We start from the raw sequence: 21,589 nt of genomic DNA, 5'->3' as shown, positions 1-21,589 counted from the left end.
GGACAGTAGTGGAGATCCCTTAACCCGTGGACGTTCTGGGAGAGAATGGCGTGGGTTGGGCTGGCTGCATGGGCCTCATTGATAGGGCTAGACGAGCCGGGGTTGAAGAAGCAGCTTCAGCTCCTGCACCAGTGTGGAGGCTGCCAGGTGCCAAGAAACATTATCTGAGGAGCTGGTTACCAGTGCCCTCAGACTGGGGAAGTGAGGATAACACCCCCCAGATTTTAAGATTTACAGGACAGTATGAGACAGTAAGAGGACAGGTCTTGAAACTGCTAACGTGTAATCTGACTGCCTCCCTGCAGGATTAGTGAAAGCATTTACAGAAAGTGTGCGTCACGGGGCCGGGCGCATGGTAGGTAGGTTGCAGGTCTGGGTCAGCTGTGTGCGTCCGGAAGTGCAGTGGGATGGGGGGTACCTCTGAGCTCGCCTGGTGCAAGAAATGCAGCCCACACGTCTTTCCCCAATGTCTCCATGGGCTGATGGGCTAATTCAGTTGCTGTTTTCATTCCTGTCCCTAAGGGACACGCAGAGCCCCATGTATTAATTACCAGTTAGATTTTCTCTGGGTTTCAGTGACTTCTCCTGAGACAGCTTCAGGGGAATGATGTGATGATGACCTCATGGTTTTTTCCACTGCCAGTGCCTTTAACTCCCTAACGGATCTCCAGCCTTGTCTGAGTTACATAAATAAAGCTGCTCTCCTTGCTAAAGGCCAGAGCTTTTGCATTTGAGTGTTTTCTCATTTTAAAATTTCCTTCACTATTTATGTTTGGTGTGCATACAAAATAATAAATACTGCCAAGGGGGTGCCTGGGTGGCTCAGTGGGTTAAAGCCTCTCTGCCTTCGGCTCAGGTCATGATCCCAGGGTCCTGGGCTCGAGCCCCCAATCAGGCTCTCTGCTCCGCAGGGAGCCTGCTTCCTCCTCTCTCTCTGCCTGCCTCTCTGCCTAGTTGTGATTTCTGTCAAATAAAATATATAAAAAAAAAAAAATACTGCCAAGAAGTGAACCCCCACCCATCACTGCACTCATCCAGCGATATGGCCTGTTGTGTGCGCTGCTCTTTTACCATGCCCACGCAAATGTGTATAAATTTGATAGTCTTCCTTGTTTACTAAAGCGAGTTTGTATAAAAATACATATACGCACACGTCTATCATTCTTTGTTCGTGCAACATGACAGGACTCTAGTTCAGTAATTATAGATTAAAAATTAACAGCCTAATACTCTCTCATATGGATTTTCTGTTGATTATATGATTATTCTCCAGTAGGTATACATTTAGATTGTTTCCCCATTTTTGCTCATATACTCCTTGACATTTTTATTTTTGTGTGTTCTATGAGGTATTCTCCAACGTAGGACTATTAGGTTAAAAGACCTGTATTTTTAGTCAAGTGCCACATTTTCCAAAACACTGTAGCAGTTCGCATTCCCAGGTGACAACATATGAATGTACATATGCGTCTCCCCTCTCCCCTCTTAGGACTTCAACTTTTTGGCTAGATGGCCACAGGCGTTGTTTTTGAATTCCGAGAACTTCACTTGGTTTTATGTCCTGGTCAGCCATGCTTTGTCAGTATTTCCCCTGGGATGCTGTACCGTTTATGCCTTAAAATCCTTTTTTCCCCAATATTTTCTTGATTGTATCTTGAAATCATTGTTCTGTTCCACTTCGGGGTTCTTTTTCAGGGCCCCAATCACGTTGTTGCTTTCCCTTTGCCTGACTTTTACATCTGTCATTTTCCTCTTTGCTCACCTTTCTCCGTCCTGCCCTCCAAATTCTGTGTCCTGTTTTCAACCTCTTTATTGTTTCCATCGTGGCCTTTTTTTCCATGATGCTTTCGTTTAACAAAGAACAAACTTGGCAAGCCACCTTTCGAGTGCCCAGTGAGCACACGTGCCTAGCAGCTGCCGTCCTGACGGCGCAGTTTTGGAAGAGGACTGAAGGCTTGGGGTTCTGTCGACCTGCCTCACTCCCCTCTGCCCCAGTTCTCCAACCCCCCAGGGTATCTCTGGAGAAACACAAGGCTCTGACACAACTTGAAGGCCAATGTGGTAGCAAAACCGTACCGTGGAGGCGTCTCATGCAGAAATGACCACTGAGTCTGTCAATTGTGCTGAGTTTGGGGGTTCCCCCCTGCCCAGACTCTGTATCAAAGGGATTAGATGGACCCTGTGGCACACAGCCAGAAAAGGATTACGAAATGCTGAAAAGCTTATCAACTCGAGTGTAGAGGCAGAGGAAAGCCTATCTGGGCAGAAGTAGGCGGTCTTCTCGGAACCTTGAAAAGGGCAGCTCCTGTGTCAAGAAGTGCGAGTGTCCAGTGTTGTCCCAGGAGAGGGGCTAAGACATGATGAGTCTCTTCGATGGTCCGAGCTCCCTTGCCCATCCCCTAATTTCTTTGGTTCTGATCCCACGCTCCAAGCAGTCTTCGAATGAGGACTGGCTTCTTGAAGAGCTTTCCCAAAGGAACACAAGGTGCTCACTAGCGGACCCCCCAGGCGGTCCATCTGGCAGGTGTGTTCTTCACTCACATTAGTAAACTGGCGTTGTGTTTAGAAATGAATCCCTCGCCAATTTTCCAGCCCAATTCCATTTTCAAAAACACCGACTAAGCTGGGGGTTTCTGAAAGCTGCAGAGTGGAGACACTCGGGGCCACGCTGACTCCACTGAGGTACTGAGCCAGGCCCTCTGAGTACCCAGCCAAGGAAGTGACACCGTGGAGCAGTTAACACCACACTCTGGCGGAAACCGACCTTGAGGAATGTGGGGCTAAGCCTAAGACTTGTCTCCAAGACCAGACAAGAAGGATTAGCGTTGACACTGGTAGTCAGGCGCTGCGGAAGACGGAGCCCTCTCCTACTAGTGCTGCTCGCTTCAGAAGGAACTGTCAGTCCCTTCAGAGGCTCGGTGGCTTCCCGCTGTTGCGTCATGGTGCCATCTCTTGGACGTACACTGAAAATCTAGCTTCTTAAAATTTTTAGTCTCTAGTCACATGCATTTTAAAAATCCACAGTGGGGGTCACAGTGTGTTTTGGAAACGTACATCCTGCATTACAGTTAAAAGGAACTACTTAAGCGAATCCCTTACTACAAAGTCCTGGTGGTGCGGGGTATGCTGGCAGCCCACAGCCCGGAAAATCCCGCCTCCTGCAGTCTGAGTTTTTAGCTGTTTGGAACCTCACACATTGCAGAGGTGCCACCTACAGCCTCTGGGTCTCCCCCCGCCCCCAAACCCCTAGACACAAAGGAGCAGGAAGAAGTTTTAGGGCTTTTGGAGCTCTTCTCAATGAGTAGCCTCTTTGCCTGCTGGAGGGGGCGATATATGGACCTGAAGCCTAGAGCTGCTGGCTTTTGGCTCCATGAGGGAAGCTGGCCCTGCTAGCTAGAGTGAGTCAGGGGAACGAGCGAAAGTGGGTCCCTGTGAACTCACTTAGCTGCTGCATCAGACTAACCCCTAAGCCAGCCCTGCCTCTGGACTTGCCAGGTAGCGGGCTAATAAATCCCTTTGTTGTAGAAGCCAGACAGAGCTGGGTTTCTACCACTTGTCAAGGAAAGCGTCCTAACAGTGATCCATGTAACACAAAGCAAAACAAAAGAACCGCAAGTAAAACGCTGCTAGCGCACACACTGGAATGTATGAGAAGAGTGGGAAAAGTTCAGAAGCTGAGATCAGGTACAGTAAACCACTTTGGGGGGCAGTATGGCATAATGGCTTCGAGAAGAAGGCAGCTGAGCCTAACTCATGTTCTGCCATTAGAATTGGCTGTGCTCTCGGGTAATCCAAGTGACTCTTCTTGTCCTTGGTCCTATCAACAGAATAAAAGTTGTACGAGATAACTTTTATTATTGGTCCTTCTTGGGGATTTTGTATTTTTAAACATTTTGTCTACCAATGTATTTTCTCAGGTACTTAGACGAAAGCACAAAACTGCTTTGATTCTGATCAGCAAAGGCAATGAATTTGTTATTTACCTGACCAAATCACTGTAATTTGCATTGGGTATTTAAAAACAAGGCATTTATTACTAGCTTTTGAAGCTTTAATGTAGGAGAGATTCCTGATAGGCTTTTACAAATATGGAAAGTAGCTTCCAGGCCCTCTTCTTTTAAGGATCTTTGGAGATTTACAGGAACTACCAGATTTGAAGACTGTACCATCCAATGAGGACAAATATTCAGTGACTTCCCCAAAATAATTAATAGTAAATTACAAGTCCTGAAAACTCTTAATTTTTCACAAAATGCTCCATAGTTCTCAAAAGACAAAAAAGGCATTTTTGTATGTAGATAAGTCTTTTAAAATATAAAGTAAGACCACAAAGTAGTGTGACAGGTTTTTTTCTGTCACTTGTAAACTCTAGACCAGGCAATCCTCAGAACCCTAGAGGTGCTGTGGAAACCTCTTCATTTACGATCGGCATAAACCGCATGCGGCCAGGAGTCGAGGGACCGTGGTTCTGGCTACCTTCCGCGTGCTGTGATCCGGAACAAGTCTCTGAACTTCTGGGGGTGGAAGCCCCGTCAGGGATCAGAGGGGTGACAGGTCGTCCGGAAGGTGTCTTCCAGCTCCGCCACTGCGTAATGCGATGGCGTCCAAACTCTCTGGACGTCAGAACCTACACTGAACATACAATACTTTAAAAATTTCACTTCTTTTCTGAGTCCTGTTCTTAAATTTTTTTACATGTCCTTCAGAGCACTGAGGTATATTTTCCTACTGAACAGCCTCTTCACGAATAGCAATTAAAACGCTCCTCGAGGATGTACTTCTCATAACTTGCTTTTATTGTTTTTCAACTTGCTGCTTTAATTTCTCCAAGATCTCCTCTGCAGTTGTGGACGCTAACAGCTTCACCACTTTTTCACGAGACTTACTGCCCTGGACCAAAAGGAAGAAATGGTGTCAGGACGACTCACCGAACAGAGAGCGTGGAGCTCGGCATGTCCTCGGGGCTGCCCGGCGGCCACAGCCTTCCTGACCGCTGAGCTACAGCACCTTCTCCTGTCAGTTCTGCATTCCTGGTCTAACCGACGAGTGTATCTCACGGTCTGCCTTACTACAAATGTTGACAGTTCTCCGGGGTTTCTACCTTCATACATCAATCTCTGTAATAAAAACTGGCATTCAAAGTTCAAAGCGAATAGAGTCCAGACGTAGAATACTGTGTTTTTAAGTAACTTTTTTGTTTAAAAGTGAAAATTATTTTTTAAATTACCAAATATTGGAATTTTCTATAAACTTCGTATAAAAATAATTCCAAATATAGAACTATTCTGTTACACATTTCTGAAAATTAAAAAAAAACAAACCCACCGAAACAAATGCTCCAATTCCACAACCAGCTGAGCCAAGAGTTTCATTTTGAAACATCCCTTAAAGAAGGTAAAATCTGAGCAGGGATCATCTATTGGGGTAGAAGAGTGGGAAGCCCCTTTCAGGCCAACGTCAGAGCGTGTGCACCGACACAATCAGAAATGACCTGCCACAGGCGGGAGAGCTATCGAGGGAAGTGGCTGAGGGGAGAGATTTTTAGATGCAGCCTATTGACCAACGACCAACTGCCAGCGAGAACCTGGATGCAGAGAGTGAACCGCGAGCAGCACGGCTGAGTCCCACTCCTGCAAGTTCTCTTTGTAAGTCTTGAGTGACGCCCAGGAACATGTGTTGTACACCTCACTCCCAGGTGATCTGATACCCACCCCCCAGAGGAAACCCATGATACTAATGACTTCATCTGCTCCTCTCTCTTCCTAATGAGCTTCTCCAGGGAGCCAGGAGGACTGGTGGACCAGAAACATGCGACAGAGCCACTAAAGGACCCTTTCAGGTTTCTTAGTAGAGTGATGACTTGAAGAGACAGATCAATCTGACAGCAGGTACAGGAATACAAGTAGAAAGAAAATGCTCAAAATGGTCGCAACCAAGGAATAAACGTACAGAGTGTGGTCAGTCTGAGTAAGGATCAAGCCAGTAGGAATGAAGGTGACTACACAGAATTCACACATTTCAGTAATTAAATGGATGAGAGTTTAAAAAAAAAAAAATCCCAGCTTTTCAATTACTTGGAAAAGAAAGAACCCATATTTATAAAATAATGACTGATGTGTAATCATCAAAGCTGTTTCCAGAGAGACCTACCTTATCCAAAACCACGTCACTCTTCCTGAGCTCCAAGACCTTGGAAAGGTACCGACAGAGCTCGGCATTAGCCTCTCCTTCCGACGGGGGGGCTGCTATGGCCACGCTCACCGCTTCTGCTGTCACGTCTGGAACGAAATCAGTGCGGACTGTGTCCTTAAGGAGTGAGGATATTTTGTAAAAGCATTTGCATTTCCCTGGCACAGACTAGGTTTTCCATCAATAACTACTCTGTGAAGAAATGAGCGAGTAAACTACTCACACCTGAGGGAATGTTATGATAAATACGGCTCCCCTGTTTGAGGAAAGAAATCCAGAGAAAGTCAACATTTTCCCCGTCCTACAGACCAAGATGGGCCCAGAGTCCTTCCTGGGCCTCAAGCAACTGGAAATGGCGGGAGTGGTACGCAGAGCCCTAAGGTAGGATCAGGAGCCGGGTGTGAACGAGCCAGCCCACAGGTTCCGTCATCAGGAAAATGAGACTGGACTGATTCAGCTCACGTGAAATGCCTCGAAGGTTTTTAAAATGCAGCATTTAAACACCAACACTTGTATCCACTAATTCGATGGCACACAAACATGTTTTAGGGACTTCACAAATATTAACTTGTTCAATCCTCATAAGAGCTTTATGAAGAAAATATTAATGCCACTATGATCTCCGGCTTACAAATGGGGAAACAAATCCAGATTTGCCCAAGGGCACGCGGCTATAAAGCGATGCTGTGAGTCAGTTAAGTTTAAATGCATGCTTTGACCTGCTGGGCCAAAGAGCTTTGCTCTGGAAGAGAACTCCTGCCTCCCCGGTCGATGCAGCTTCTATAAAGCACACCTGCCCCTAGTCCCCCATGGCTATTCCAGAGAGAGAGAAATGTCTACTCAAAGGGGTATGCGAGTGAGCTGAAGCTGGTCCCCACCTGGGGTTACGCAGGCATTTTCGCACACACCGTGCCCGTGTGAACGACGTGGCCACAGAATCCATAAGCACAAAGTGGCACAACACTCCGCCTCCTGTCCTGTCACCAATTCCCGTACTGCGATGTGCCCTTTTCTGCATTTTAGTAGCTTTCACATCCAGACGGGTCTCACAACAGATGGCAAAGAAAGTGTTCACATGGACTCTGTCTCGCTGGTGCACAGAATCCTTGTGTACCTTCTAGTGGCTGGCATCTCAAGACCTGACGACACACGGTGCGCCGGCAGCGGACTGTCAGCCGCGACCACCGAAAATGCGGGCCACGGTGGGTGCGGCCCACGGACAGGCGAACACGGCCACTAGCACGAACCAGGCCCAGCACCCCGATCAGGAGGTCTTGTTTTCAAAGTGTAAAAAAAGAAAAGGAATAGAGAGCTTTGGAGGAGAAAAAAGACCTTCACAATAATTCAGATCAATGGTTCTCAAATTTTTTTCCCACCCAGAATGCCGCCCCCCACACAAGTTCCCTGGACTCCCCACATTCACAGTAAATGAAAACACAGCTACTCAGGAGCCCTGCCTGCTGGCCTCCCAGTGTCCCCCTAAGAGATCCCTGAGGCACCTTTTTGGGCTCCGGAGAATCGCCTGAAAGCCTCTTAGTTCAATATCCCATCCCACAGAGAGAAAGACCTGGGCCCAGAAAGTTTTGCATTGTTTTAACTCAAAGCAAGTTCACACAGGAGCTGACGACCAGGGCTCTCAGAGACCAGGTTTTCTCTTCCTCCTTGGGCCCGTGGTCTTTAAACTCAACTAAAATGTCTCTTCTTTCTTTCTCTGGCCAGTGTCTCCAGTTCTGAAATAGGAGAAACTAATAATTCTAAGCTACATATCTTTCTACATGTGTCCTTTCTAAAATACCATTTTTTAAAGGATTTTTTATTTGACAGAGATCACAAGTAGACAGAGAGGCAGGCAGAGAGAGAGAGAGGGAGAAGCAGGCTCCCTGCTGAGCAGAGAGCCCGAAGCGGGACTCGATCCCAGGACCCTGAGGTCATGACCCCAGACGAAGGCAGAGGCTTAACCCACTGAGCCACCCAGGCGCCCCCAAAATACCATATTTTTAAGAGGGAAAATCCACAATGGTTTATTCATCGAACCTGGTATGCTGTAAGTGTGGTATATTCCTCCACTTTGACACTGGATTTACCTCTTTACACGAGAATCTATAATTCTAGAACGGGGACGCCTCTAATCGCAGATGTGAGAAACACACCAACTGTAGATCAACCTTCAGCTCACCAAGGCAAAGGGAGGCCGGAGGCGGACTCCTCTCCCCCTCTTAAGCCCCCCCCCCTCCAGTGTCCACATATACCTGTGACAGCGTTTTGTTTGGACCCGGGTTTGGCATGGATGGCTATGGTGACACAACCTTTAGGACCAACTGCCACGGGACCTAAGGGAGGAAGTGGTCTCTCTGGCTCCTTGCTCTGGCTCTTACCCTAAAACGACAACAACAACCACACTACAATTTTACAGGCTGTAAGACACTTTCCCACACGTTCGAGCCTTCCACGACTCCCCTTCTCCTTAAACCGGACGAGCTAGTCGCGCACGGGCATTTCTGGCCACCTGGAAAGGTTGGACAAGCATCCCCAACCAAGTCTCGCACGAAGCGCTCCGATCAACCCAAACCAGTGTTCTCCCGCGCTGGGAAGAGGGGACTCTGGCTCCCACACCTCAGTGCTGGTCCCCAACCCCAGGCGCAGGGGCCGCTTCTTACTCGTCCTTGCGCCTCCGGCTGCACGAGCGGACAAACGGCCGTGCGCAACCAGGCGGGAGGAGTGTGTGGGGACAGGAAGGGCCGGCCGCGGCCCCGAAGGCCTGCCCAGCGACGGAAGCTGCGGCCGAACTCCGCGTTTAGGGCACGCGGCAGCGGGGCGGCAGGTGCGCGGACGGTGCGCACACGGGGGGCGAGGACGCGAGGCGCGCACCGGCGGCCCAGCGCGGGAAGGCACCGCCTCGGGCCTCGGACGCCGGGGGACGCTGGCCCTGCAGGGACGCTGCCGTCCGGACAGAGCGGGGCGGCACAAGACCGCAGGAGCCCCGCGTCTGGGGGGCCGTGAGCCGCGGGCCCCGCCTCTCTCCCACACGCCGCCCACCCTCCCCTGCCACGGGCCTTGCCACTGGCCTTGTTCGTCGCACCGGCTTTCTTGGGCATCTCGGCGCTTAAGGAGAGCCGGGCAGAAGTTCGGAGCCCGCGTCCCGACACTAGCGGCCTCAGCCAACAGCCCAGCCGCAGCATCCCGCGGGGGAGCCGGGCAGAGACGAACCGGCGCCGGAAGATCCCTCTGCGCCTGCGCACGCGGGCAGGAGCGGCTCCGCAGGCCCGCGTCTGCGCTCCTGCCCCAGGGCGACCCCTCCCGGCCGGCGGGAGCATGACCTCTCGTCCTGAACAGCAGCCCCGGACCCGGACGGAGAGCTGGGGCTTGGCTCCTGTAGTGAGGGATGGCCTCCCCACACTCCCCAGGGAGGAAGGCTGTGTTACCGCTGCTCTTCTCTTGCCTCCTGGGAACAAAGGATAGCAGGGAGCACATTCCATGTTGGATGGAGCACCTGCTCTGTGCCCGGCGCTGAGGATTCCACAATATAAGAGGAGAGGAAATATTCTGATGGGCGATGTGGCAAGAGTTGAAACTGGAGGTGGGCAGAAGCAAGGGAGGTGTTGATTGAGACAGCTCACGGGCTGCAGAGGAGGCGGGGGCTGGGGGGAACCTGCCGCTCAGACGGAAGATGGTGGCCTGAACCAGGACGACGGCAGTGGGGCCGAAAGCGAAGAGTGGATCATCTCCAGACGTTCAGGGGCTGCAGCTGGGGGAGACCTGGGTTTACAGTCTGCCTCCCCCCGACGACATCGTGAAACATGTCATCTCTCTGCGTGAAGTGGGTTTTAGAACAGTCTCCCCTCATACTGATGGGAGGCACAGAGGGGAATGCCCGTGAGCTCCTCAGTGCACAGCCAGCACCCGGCGACCACTCTGGTGTCTATGAACACCAAACCACCATCCCAGAATGACAAGACATTCTCCCACCTCCTGAGATTAGATCATGGGAGAAAAACCGGAGGCCACAAAAAAGGATCAAGCAGCAGAGAGACGGCCCCGCGGTTTCCCGCCGCAGTACCAGTGACTGCTCCAAGGAGCGGTGGGGCACTCTTACTTTGTGTTGAATTACCTCCATAAATTAAAGACAAGGTTAAACCTCAATCACCTAGAACCCTTGTTCTCAGTGTCTTACACTCAACTTTCAGAAGAAAAAGACAAATGACAAAAACCTAAAAGGATAATAGATATTTATTTATAAAATTCCAGGGGATGTCCCGTATCAGTAAACAGTTCCGTTGCTTATCCCTTCTACAGCTACCTTCAGTGACAATCATTGTTCAGTGCAACATACTTGAAAAGCATTTGAAATGCCTCAAATGTCAAAAAAACATTAACCACCGTACCCAGGGCATGCCATACATCGTAAGGTAGAAGTACTTTCCGTAACAGTTACTATCGGGTGTTTGCTGGTTAATCTTTAATCAGAACCACACATTTCATCAATATTCCAGTTAGCTGAGGTTTATATCCACAAGATACCAGAGATAGAAAAATGTCCCTTCTTCAGCAATTTTGAGACCTCCGTCACCAACACATCTTACTACCTTCTTGAAAATATAAAATGAAGTACTATTTTAAATGAAAAATTTTTATGTCCTAATTCCTATTATTTAGAAAACCTTCTTTTTAAGTTGTTACTTAAAAGAATTGACTTTTAACCATCTTCCCAAACTATTTGTATATCTTAAAGTTAATTACACATAAGCTTTTTTTTTTTTTTAACAAGGTAAACACTTTGGAGGGAAAAAGAGAATGTTATTTATATAAAAATTTTGCTTTATAAAAAAGTATACAAATGTTATTCTACCAGATATACTCCCCATCCCTCCTAGTACAGCTGTACCTGTGACATGACCTGAGGTCAGAAATATGAAACGTATCTTACTTCTTGGGTAGAACTGTGTAGGTGACAGAAAGTATACTTTTCAGCAGGAGTGATTCTGTTGGCTATCTTTAAAATGTCAAAGTAGTCGTTAGAAAGGTCAGTATTTTACTCAGTTTCCTGTTACGTAAGATTATCGCCACAATGCTGAGCTGATGCTGGCCAGCTGGTGGCCCGCAGCGCCGTCTCGGCCTCGGGCATTCTCAAGGGCATCCCGCACACAGACACGCGGAGTACAATGGTGCAGTTTAGTGATTAAGAATCCGGTCTTAGACTCTACCTTTAGATCCTCTGTTTGTGTCACATTATTGTGAATCTGTACAGACTCCATTTATAGTTTTAAACTGTACTATGTAACACAACTAATATACTACTATAAAATATCCTTTTTTGTAAATACATGGAGAATGTTCTTGGGCATTTATTAGGCCTACTTCTAGCAATATGCTGAATGCTAACGACCAGATACTTCAAAACTCCAAATATAAGGTCAGTTTTCTTACTTTTCTGAAATTAGTTATGTGAATTAATAGGAATTCTGTAGGAATACTGACCCGTCTCATTCCATATAACCTTCAGAATAGATAAGCCTGTAAGTCCAACTCACCTAAACTTCACAACAGTTACAACAACGACAATAACAATAACAGCAATGAAACCAGCTGTCTGAAACTAGAATCCTTCTGTAAAACTGTGGAAAGACCATGAGTCAGCTAATTTATGAAATTATACAAGGTAAAGCTGAAAGCTGCATTTTTTTTAAACACTTATGCCCAGTTCTCTTTTCCTCTAAAGTTATAAGAAAATGTAAAACTCCTTTTAAACCATGCACAGACTTAAATCAACATTCTTCATATCCTCTAAGAAACTAAAATGTTTCTTGTAAATATTATAAATATTCATGACACAAACTATTTTTTGTGGCCAGTTTTTTATGCCTTTGAGACTAGATGGTACGCTACTATTTAGCCAAAATGTCCCGAATGCTGAATTATGTATAAAATATTATTTCTGGTATCTGTCCATCTTCTATTGATGTACCATTATTATTGCCGGGAGAACTGAAAAAGAAAAAAACAGTCTTGCTAGCAGTAGGTGTCTCATGCATCACTTTCTTCAATCCTTTTGTGCCATAGTGGGAGTCTGGACCCTAAATGAGAACAAAATGTTCATTAGTAATTTTCATTTCATAAGCACTCAATTTAATGTGGTGCTTCAATTAGGTTAATGATCTATTATATTGCATTATAATCCTTATATGAAATTTTATGCTAAGCCATTTCATGAAAAATGAAGTTTTTGCTACAAAGTCAGTTAATTAGTAAAAATACTGAATGTAGAGGTCAGCTTTTAGGCAACAGTGAACGGTTTTAAGAAAATAATTATTTTATCTTCTGTCAAACATTCAAACTCCTACTCAGGCAAAGGGCTACTTCTTGTGAAGAAAATCTCCGAGCAGAGCTGTGCTGAGAAGAGAAGTACTTCTTTGTCAAAGCCGTGGAGAGCACTTTAACTCCCAGCCTCCTTCCTTCCCCTCTGCCTAAAGGATTTATTGTCAGGGACTCTCACTGTCTGTGGAAAACCGCCCTGTAACATGCAAGAGGAAGCCCACCAGTTCACCCTCTGGAACATTCTGGAAGACTTACTTTGAGTGTCGCGCATGCCGTGTAGCACACGTTGGGCAGGATCTCTATGGGTTCTTTGAACATGACCCTGAAGGTGTTAGCAGTCCCGTCACAACTGAATCCAGTATCGTTCTGTCCCAGGGTTTGTTTCTTTTCATATTCAATGATCTGTAAGTTTTCAAAGAGAAGATACACCTCAGTTACACCACCTGAACCCAGGGTTCACAGAAAGGAGTACGGAGGCCTGAGGAACAGCGACTGCGTCCCTGCCGTGTAATTCTTCTGTACTTACCGTGAACCCCCTGAGACGTTTCTAATAGGTTGTCAAGGGCAGGGGGATGCCAGCTAGCTGGGGCCGGGTTCCGGACAGAGGGGTTTCCACAGAAGACACATGGCCCAGGAGACTGCTTTTTAGAGCATCTGGATTTTATTATTTATTTATTTATTTTTAAAGATTTTGTTTATTTGACAGAGAGACAGAGATCACAAGCAGGCAGAGAGGCAGGCAGAGAGAGAGGAGGAAGCAGGCTCCCTGCTGAGCAGAGAGCCTGATGTGGGGCTCGATCCCAGGACCCTGAGATCATGACCCAAGCCGAAGGCAGAGGCTTTAACCTACTGAGCCACCCAGGCGCCCCAAGCATCTGAATTTTAGACACTGAGGAAAATGGGCCTTTACTCCTTGCTAGCCTGTGTCTTGCCACTAGAAAATTCCCTCAGCATTTCCTCTGTTATTTGCTGAGATTAAAATGACCTGAAATTCGGGTACGCAGATACTGAATATGTGAACATCGTGTGTTTTCGATTTAGCTCCATAATCCGCGCCAGGCCGCAAGGACACCCCCTCGCGGAGCTCCTGGCACCGGCCGTGCGCACGGGGACGCTTCAGCACAGCGCCCACAGCAAGCGCCCGCGGAGGGCGAAGCGACTAAATGGAGGACAATTTTACTCCATCACAAACGGGCGAGGCTGCACAAAGGAGAGTTTTAAAAGCTGCAGTCAGAGTTTCTCAGGACACAAAGTCCCGGCGAGGGAACAGCCCGCGCAGAGGCCGAGGCTCGCAGTCCCGCCTTTTCACACCCATCAGACAAAAACGGGGCAGTAGTCATCGCCGCAGGGATGGTGACTAGAAAGATCACAAGGGGTCCCTCAGGGTGCTCTAAGGCCCTGTTCCTTGAACTGGCTGCCGGCTGCACGAGTGTAGTCAGTGTGTGACGAGCAAGCCACGTGTGCCACTTAGAAATACGTGTACTTTCCTAAATGTCGTGCACAGTTCCACGTAAAACTTAAAACCGGGGCGCCTGGGTGGCTCCGTCGGTTGGGTGACTGCCTTCAGCTCGGGTCACGATCCCGGGGTCCTGGGACTCAGTCCCACATCAGACTTCCTGCTCACCGGGGAGCCTGCCTCTCCCCAGCTTGTGCGCTCTCTCTTTAAAAAAACAAAACAAAGCAAAACAACACACAAAACCGCGGCAGGCTGGTGTCCCCCCACAGCAGACCCCTGCCCTTCTCTGAGCCCCAGTCACATTGGTCCACCGGGAGGACACTTGCTTCGCCTCCTCCCTAAGGCTGCCGGGAGAATGCCATCAGCAGCTGTACGGCGGGCACCACGGCTGCCGCAGCAGACAAGGAAACTGAGGCTGGGAGACGCTGCCTGACTTGGCCACCGTCACACCTCGAGGTGGTGGAGCTAAGACGCAAACCCGCGAGGTCTACCTGCTGCTACATGTAGAGGGTGTGTGATGCGAGCCCCTGGGAAGGAAATAAAGACAAGTCCTACTTCTATTCATTTACTCAGAGTTTTTATATTTTTCCATTTCAGTAGACCTACATCCCTGACTCCCTCTCTCGGGCCTGCAGATTACAGAGCCTGCTGAGGTGGGTTCACCGATCCTGCTGGCACGGGATCGAAACACTACTTGTGAAGTCAAACAGGGAGGACCCGTGAGAAGCTTTTATACCCCTCAGAGGTTTGCTGTGGTTTTACTGCACTTAACACGGTAAAAACAAAATTTTCTAACCTTTACAATCTTTCAAATAAACAATTTCAGTGGGTTTTGAAAGTATTTGTTAAAAATATTTAAAATATCACTTTCTGGGGTGGCTGGGTGGCTCAGTCAGTTAAGCACCTGCCTTCGGCACAGGTCATGGTCCCAGGGCCCTGGGATCAAGCCCCGCATCGGGCTCTCTGTTCAACAGAGTCTGCTTCTCCCTCTGCCCCTCCCCCTATTCATGCTCTCTCTCAAATAAATAAAATCTTTAAAAAAAAAGTCACCTTCTAGTTGGTTTGTAACAGTAACAAAATGACACGAGTAATGTAAATTTATCAGCTGATTCCTTACTTTATTTAACCAATCTCCACATCCAAGGAGGGACTCAAACACATAGCCCCCTGGATCAAGAGGTGTACACTCTTCAGACTGAGCCAGCTGAATTTTTTTAAAAAAATTATTTATTTAGGGGCGCCTGGGTGGCTCAGTGGGTTAAAGCCTCTGCCTTTGGCTCGGGTCATGATCTCAGGGTCCTGGGATCAAGCCCCACATCAGGCTCTCTGCTCAGCAGGGAGCCTGCTTCCTCCTCTCTCTCTCTGCCTGCCTCTCTGCCTACTTGTGATCTCTGTTAAATAAATAAAATCTTTAAAAAAATTATTTATTTAGTTAGTTAGTTAGTTATTTGAGAGACAAACAGAGAATGAGCAGGAAGGACAGCAGACTCTGTACTGAGCACCGAGCCCAACACGGGGCTCCCTCTCACAACCCGAGCCAAAACCCAGACTCGGGGCCTAATGGACTGCAGCAGCCGAGCGCCCAGCTGAAGTTCAACGTGACTGCAGCAGACAGGATTAGACAGTGAGCACGATGTCATGAGCAGAGCCAGCAATGCGGTCCTTCCATCGGATGCCAGGTGTCTTTGTGAGGCAGTGAGGCATCTTTTCAATTGTCATCAAATCAGATGTTTGAACTGATCCATATTTTGAAAACTAATGATGTATTCTGAACACAAAGTTCACCAAGGTTTTTACTGTTAAAATATTAATAACATTTTAGAGAAAGCAGTTATTTTCTACTGAAAAAAGTTTTTAAACACTGTTTACGGCCTTTTCTCATTTCTATTTTTTGTTTTAACTTATGCAAAATATCAAAGTACAGTATTAACGTGCGCAGTAAATACAAGTCCAGCGTAGATGTGTTTCGAAAACAACTTTACTAACTGGTGTGATCGCGACAGCAGGAGAACACTGGTTTACTGGAAGGGAATGCGGAAGGTATTTAACTTTCTTCCAGATTAAGAACTGGGGTGGAGAAGATCTAAAGCACGAGGCAGGGTCTAGTCAGACAATCAGAAATCAGAAGGTGTTCATAGTAGTTCTGAGAAATTAAAACAGTTTCAAGCCCTAGAGTTCGAAGCGCCACAGAAAAGGCCGGTGGGTGTTTTAAGACAATGCACAGCAGAACGACCCACAGAAGTGCTTCGTGGAGAAAGGAGAGCTCCTTCGGTGCTAATGCTTCTAGCAAAGACCCCAGGACCCCAATTCTCTGAAACCACTCTTGATCAGTTGTAAGAGAGAACTTTCTAGGCTTTCTGATGCCTTTGATAATTATATTGAAATCTGGTTTGTCAAAACAAGATCTTACTGTAAAAATACATTTGTTATATTTCGATTATATAGTGAGGAAGAAAGTGTACCTGTATATTCACTTGATAATCCGTGGGACCATGAATAGATCCGTATAAACCAAATCCGACAATAGAGATTCTTCTATTAACTGTGAACCTGAGAATGAAATCAAATACAAAATAATACACATAATTCAGTAAATATTCATATTCTGAAGGCTCATAAAACTTCTAAGTGTTACCTGGAATAACTAATATTGCGCATAAAAAGGGAATCTGTCATAAATGTGATATCCTCGGAGGTGTTATCTGTTTACTAAAAAACTCTTTCTAGAGTAAATTTTAACTTAATGCAAACTTAAGTAGAATCTGTGCTCCGTACTGCACATCCCTGACAAACGCCCACTTTTACGGTAACGATCGTTTTAACGATGTGTTAGTCCACTGCGTGTGCCCGTTTCCCTCATGAGCACAAATGTGTGAGCCCGCAGGCCTGAAGCCCAGCGGCCCGAACTAGAACACTTCTCAGCAGGATGAACACTTCCTCAGGGCCTGTCAGACTTGGGCCCTGGGCCTGGCACCAGGCAACCAGTGGTCAGCAAGCTCGTCTACCCACACTGCACCTGCGGCCTAACAGAGGACGCCAGTAACAGGCAAGTGAGCGAAGGACTCAGTCGGCAATTCCAGGTCGGGCTCAGAGCCGTGAAGGAAGCGGCTGCCGTTCCCAGAACACGGAGGTGCAGCGCGGGGTCAGGACCCGGCTGACGCAGGCGGATCGGAATGAGATCTCCGACAACAATTACCAAGTCCAGTTCGGCTGTAAGCTAAGAAACAGACCCACCTTACTCCACTTCATGAATGTACAACAGCTGACAGTAAGTGCAAACAGCCCTGAAAGACCCTATGACCGGCGGGCATCGGGGACACGGCAGGGCCCCTCGGCCTCTTCTGTCCGTGCTCACTACTCCCACACACCGAGTCCTTCCCCGGCCAGGTGCAGGGCTATCGAGATTTTACATTGATTATTTCCTTTAATCATCCTAGCAGCTCTATAAACTCAGTAGCACAGGACTGCCTTTATGATCCTCAGTGTGGACGGCTGAAGAAACTGAGGTTTAGAGAAATTAACTCGCTGGGTCACAGAGTGTGGCACGGCTGGGACAGAGCGCAGGCCTGCTTGGGCCGAAACGCCTGTGCTCTTACCCACTATAGTCCAGGGAAAGGACCGCCTCAAGAGTTTTAAATATATCGTTTATAACACAGGTTTTTTTCTTATTTTAAAAATGTAGGGGCGCCTGGGTGGCTCAGTTATTAAGCATCTGCCTTCGGCTCAGGCCATGATCCCAGCATCCTGGGATGGAGCCCCTCGTGAGGCTCCCTGCTCGGCAGGAAGCCTGCTTTCCCCCCTCCTACTCCCCTGCTGGTGTTCCCTCTCTCGCTGTGTCTTTCTCCATCAAATAAATAGTGGCTCAGTGGTTTAAGCCGCTGCCTTTGGCTCAGGTCATGATCTCAGGGTCCTAGGATCGAGTCCCGCATTGGGCTCTCTGCTCGGCAGGGAGCCTGCTTCCCTCTCACTCTCTCTGCCTGCCTCTCTGCCTGCTTGTGATCTCTCTCTGTCAAATAAATACATAAGAAATCTTTAAAAAAATTAAAAAAAATAAAATAAAATCTAAAAAAAAAAAGAAAAAAAAAGGTAATACATTCTCTGTAAAAAAAATAGAAAATGCAGCTAAATAAAGACAATTTTAAAGCATCACTAAATCTACGACCCAGAGAGAGGCCCCACTTATCCTTTGGTGCATTCTCTTTCCAGACTTTCGGTTCTGTTTTCTAACAATGGGAAAGTAACACTTGTTTTCTATGAACATGTTGCTTTAAAAAATCATCTCGGAACACACACACACACACACACACACACACACACACACACACATTTTGCAACTTTTCATTTAAAAGGCTGAATGATAACTACTGGTCCACTACATTTAAATAATTTCTCATTGCTGGATAATCTAGGTTATTCCCAATTTTTTATTATACAACAGTGCCATGATGAATAACCTTGCGGGGCCTTAATTATGTCCCTAGTATAAATTCCTAGAAGTAGAACTGCTAAGGAAAATGAAAGGCATATTCTTAAGGCTTTAGATAAACATTATCAAATTGCTTCCCGGGAAGACTAGCACACTTTCCACCCCACAGGGAACAGAGATTGATTCTATCTCACGTTCAGCAGTCCAGAGTGTTTTCATGTCTTTGTGCCACTGAGAAACTGATGACTGACAAATTCTATTCATATTTCTTTGATTACTAATGAGTTAAAACATTTGCTCATATGCTTACCATTACTGGATTTTCTCTTTAATGAAATACTCATGTTCTTTTCCCATTTTTCTCTGCTGATGAGTGTCTTTTTCATGTGGATTTGAAAGGCCATGTTATATAGCTGTGCTTTGTCAGTAAACATCCATTACGGAAGTATCCTGTTTGCCATTTATTTATTAACTTTATGGTGGCTTTGGAAGTAAAAATGCTGTATTATCTGTAGTCCAATCATACGATCTCCACCAAGTTCAGAGAAGCCTATCTCACCCCACTGTAACATTCATCTCCTCTGGCACTATCATGTTTCATTTTTTTAATGTTAAAATTTAACTTTATACAGACAGTGCTAGATGGGATCAGAAAGGATCTAACTTGATTTTCCCAGAGGTTAATCCTTTCTTCCTTTTCTAAATTTCCTCCCTTATACTCTAAATGCTCATCTATGTTAGGCTGGTTTCTGAACTCTCTAGTGTGTTCCATACAACACCTATTTTAACATTGTAATACTTCTCACATTCGATCCATGCTGCTCTTTTAAAGAGAGAAACACTGAGTCTCCCAGACTAACTTCAGAACGGTTTTGCAAACCACTCCTCCGTACCAAACACACGCGACTTCTGAAGGAACTGCACACACAGGGTTAATCTGGAAAGACGCGGATTCCAGTCCCAGTTCTCCAGATTTTCATAAAGGTACTCGACTGTGTGTTTCTTGTGATTTATTCCTGCTCCTTTATGTTGTCACTGTAAGCGATAAGTTTTTTATTTAATATTTTAACTGAAAATCTAAATATTTTTCAAATTTTGTCTTTTTATGGTGGCAAAGCACACAACAAAACGTACCATCTCAGCCATTTTTCAGTGTGCGGTTCAGCGGCACTGAGCACACTCAACCCTTGCCACCGCCCACCTCTGCAGCCGAATTCTGAGGACACGCAGGAACATCACTGGTTCTTGCACACACCTCTCACAAGTGGCCACTATTCTCTTTCACTGGTTCCAACAGATTTTTACTGATCCTGAGGTTATCCAGGTGGATTCCTTGTTCTCAAAACGAGTCCGGTCCTCAAGAAGGCCAAGCTCTGTTTGCACCAAGGTGTAGGGCCAATACTGGCAGAGAGCCAGGGGCACCAGATTAACTGCAATGGTTAGGACAGTCTCCCAAAACAAAGAATCCCAATCAACTTTCCGGTGTTCTATCAGAATTCATGCAGGTGAAAAACTCATTTATAACTACATGAGTTCGACCTAATTCTACCTTATTTAGAAACCAAACATTTTTTTGTCGTCGTTGTTATAAAGCAAGATGACTTCTGCAGAGAGGATGTGTCTTTGTCTGTGCAAAGGAAGGAATTAGGGCATAACCAGCCCTCTGTTCTCTTTGTAAAGTGGGGTCCCCAAGTTCCCAGCATCACACAGTGCTTCAACACAAAGCAAAGATTTTATGACAATTTTAATATTTACTGACCTTTACAAGAGGTGATCAATATAGAGAGGAAATATTATATAGTCAATTCTCGTATTTGTAGTAATCATATTCTATAAAGTTGCACAAATACTAAACCACTGCTTGTGGGGGGAACATGTGTACACACACACACACACCCCTCATATGGGTTATAATCCTAAAAACAGCTCATCGTAGTATATTCCATTTCCTTTATTTTACAAAAGAGAAAACAAAGGTTCATAAGTGTTCCGTGACTTGCCTGAGGTCCCCCACCAACAGGTGCAGAGTTTGGGTTCACGTGGCCCAGAGCCTGTCCTGCACGACCCTGAACTGCCCTCTCTTATCTCCGTTCGCACAGGATAGAGAAAATAAGAAGGCACAGAGCATCTCCTTGTGTGACCTTACATAGGAACACAGTCCCCCGGCCCCAAAAAACTCGCCTGTGACTTAAGAAAGCACTGCAAGTACTGATCTGGAGAGTATATGTAAGTTTTAGAGAGTCAGCGAGTCACAAATCTGGAAACGAAATAAATAGGATTGATTGTATTTTGTTTTATTTGAAACCTTTTTAAAAAAATGACATGATGGGGGCACCTGGGTGGCTCAGTGGGTTAAGCCTCTGCCTTCCGCTCAGGTCATGATCTCAGGGTCCTGGGATCGAGCCCCGCATCGGGCTCTCTGCTCCGCAGGGAGCCTGCTTCCTCCTCTCTCTCTCTGCCTGCCTCTCTGCCTACGTGTGATCTCTGTCTGTCAAATAAATACATAAAACCTTAAAAAAAAAAAAAAAAAAAAAGACACGATGGGCAGCAACACGGCTCCTGGTTTTTGACACAACAGGATGCTACGCCTGTCCCCCGCCAGCGTAATGGTCTCGGCACGCCGGTGCGCACGCGCACTGCCTGCTTCCGTCGGCCCAGTGCCCACACGCCGAAGCACGGCTTTTACTTGCTCTCAGTTACGGATACTGCTCCATTGTAACTGGGTCGTCATGGCAATTAGAAGCAATGTGTGAAGCATACGGTCTATGAGTTTCATCAGTTTAGTAGAGAGGGAATATAAAATATTTTATTATAAAGAAGAACTGGTACTAACGTAGATAATGCATCTGCAGATAATGAAAAAGACTTCTTCCTTTCCAGTATTCAAGGCTCTAATTTCCTTACTCTTTAGGACAATCATAAATAAATCCCATCACCCAGAATTATAAGAATACTGCTGAAACCCAGCAAGGCTGGCCAGCATTGCTCTCTCGAGGTTTTGACAGTCTACCATGTGAAAGAATTTTTCTAGACCAAGTCTATGAACAGTTACATCTGGAATGAAGGTGAGATTTTATCAAGTCTTTCTGACACCTACTGAAACAATCATATTCCTCTTTTTCTTTGGTCTGCTACTGTGGTGAATGGGTATTTAATGTATTTCCTAATACTGAGCCGTTTTCTCAATCTTCACATAAACGCTGTTA

At 46.5% G+C, this 21,589-nt stretch overlaps 2 protein-coding genes across 3 annotated transcripts in view; both read right to left on the bottom strand.

The window, feature by feature from the left end:
• Positions 1-3,835: 3,835 nt before the first annotated feature.
• Positions 3,836-9,395, bottom strand: C6H15orf40 (chromosome 6 C15orf40 homolog). Its single transcript, XM_046008663.1, has 4 exons — positions 9,255-9,395; positions 8,439-8,565; positions 6,151-6,278; positions 3,836-4,890 (listed from the first exon to the last, which is right to left on the bottom strand). The coding sequence occupies exons 1-4, from the start codon at positions 9,366-9,368 to the stop codon at positions 4,795-4,797; spliced, it is 465 nt and encodes a 154-aa protein (XP_045864619.1). The 5' UTR covers positions 9,369-9,395; the 3' UTR covers positions 3,836-4,794.
• Positions 9,396-10,398: 1,003 nt separating this feature from the next.
• The window catches only part of BTBD1 (BTB domain containing 1), a 43,838-nt gene continuing 32,647 nt past the window's right edge, over positions 10,399-21,589 (bottom strand). The window contains exons 6-8 of one of the 2 annotated variants that reach the window (XM_046008635.1): positions 16,420-16,507; positions 12,757-12,903; positions 10,399-12,260 (exon numbers count right to left, since the gene is read on the bottom strand). In XM_046008635.1, the coding sequence (XP_045864591.1) occupies positions 12,102-12,260; positions 12,757-12,903; positions 16,420-16,507 (394 nt within the window). In that variant the 3' untranslated portion in view covers positions 10,399-12,101. Of the gene's footprint in view, positions 12,261-12,756; positions 12,904-16,419; positions 16,508-21,589 lie in introns of those variants that run through there. The other variant, XM_046008636.1, reaches the window with a different exon arrangement.

The sequence above is a fragment of the Meles meles genome, chromosome 6, assembly GCF_922984935.1.
Source record: "Meles meles chromosome 6, mMelMel3.1 paternal haplotype, whole genome shotgun sequence".
Classification (NCBI taxonomy): Eukaryota; Metazoa; Chordata; class Mammalia; order Carnivora; family Mustelidae; genus Meles; species Meles meles.
This window is presented reverse-complemented; position numbering and strand designations above follow the sequence as displayed.

Excerpts from the sequence above, each read along its gene's own strand:
- C6H15orf40 (XM_046008663.1), bottom strand. The coding sequence starts at position 9,368 with ATGCTGCGGCTGGGCTGTTGGCTGAGGCCGCTAGTGTCGGGACGCGGG. Across the intron at positions 8,566-9,254 it reads AAGCCGGTGCGACGAACAAG|GGTAAGAGCCAGAGCAAGGA; the intron begins GCCAGTGGCAAG and ends TTGTCGTTTTAG. Across the intron at positions 4,891-6,150 it reads GTGACGTGGTTTTGGATAAG|GGCAGTAAGTCTCGTGAAAA; the intron begins GTAGGTCTCTCT and ends CTTTTGGTCCAG.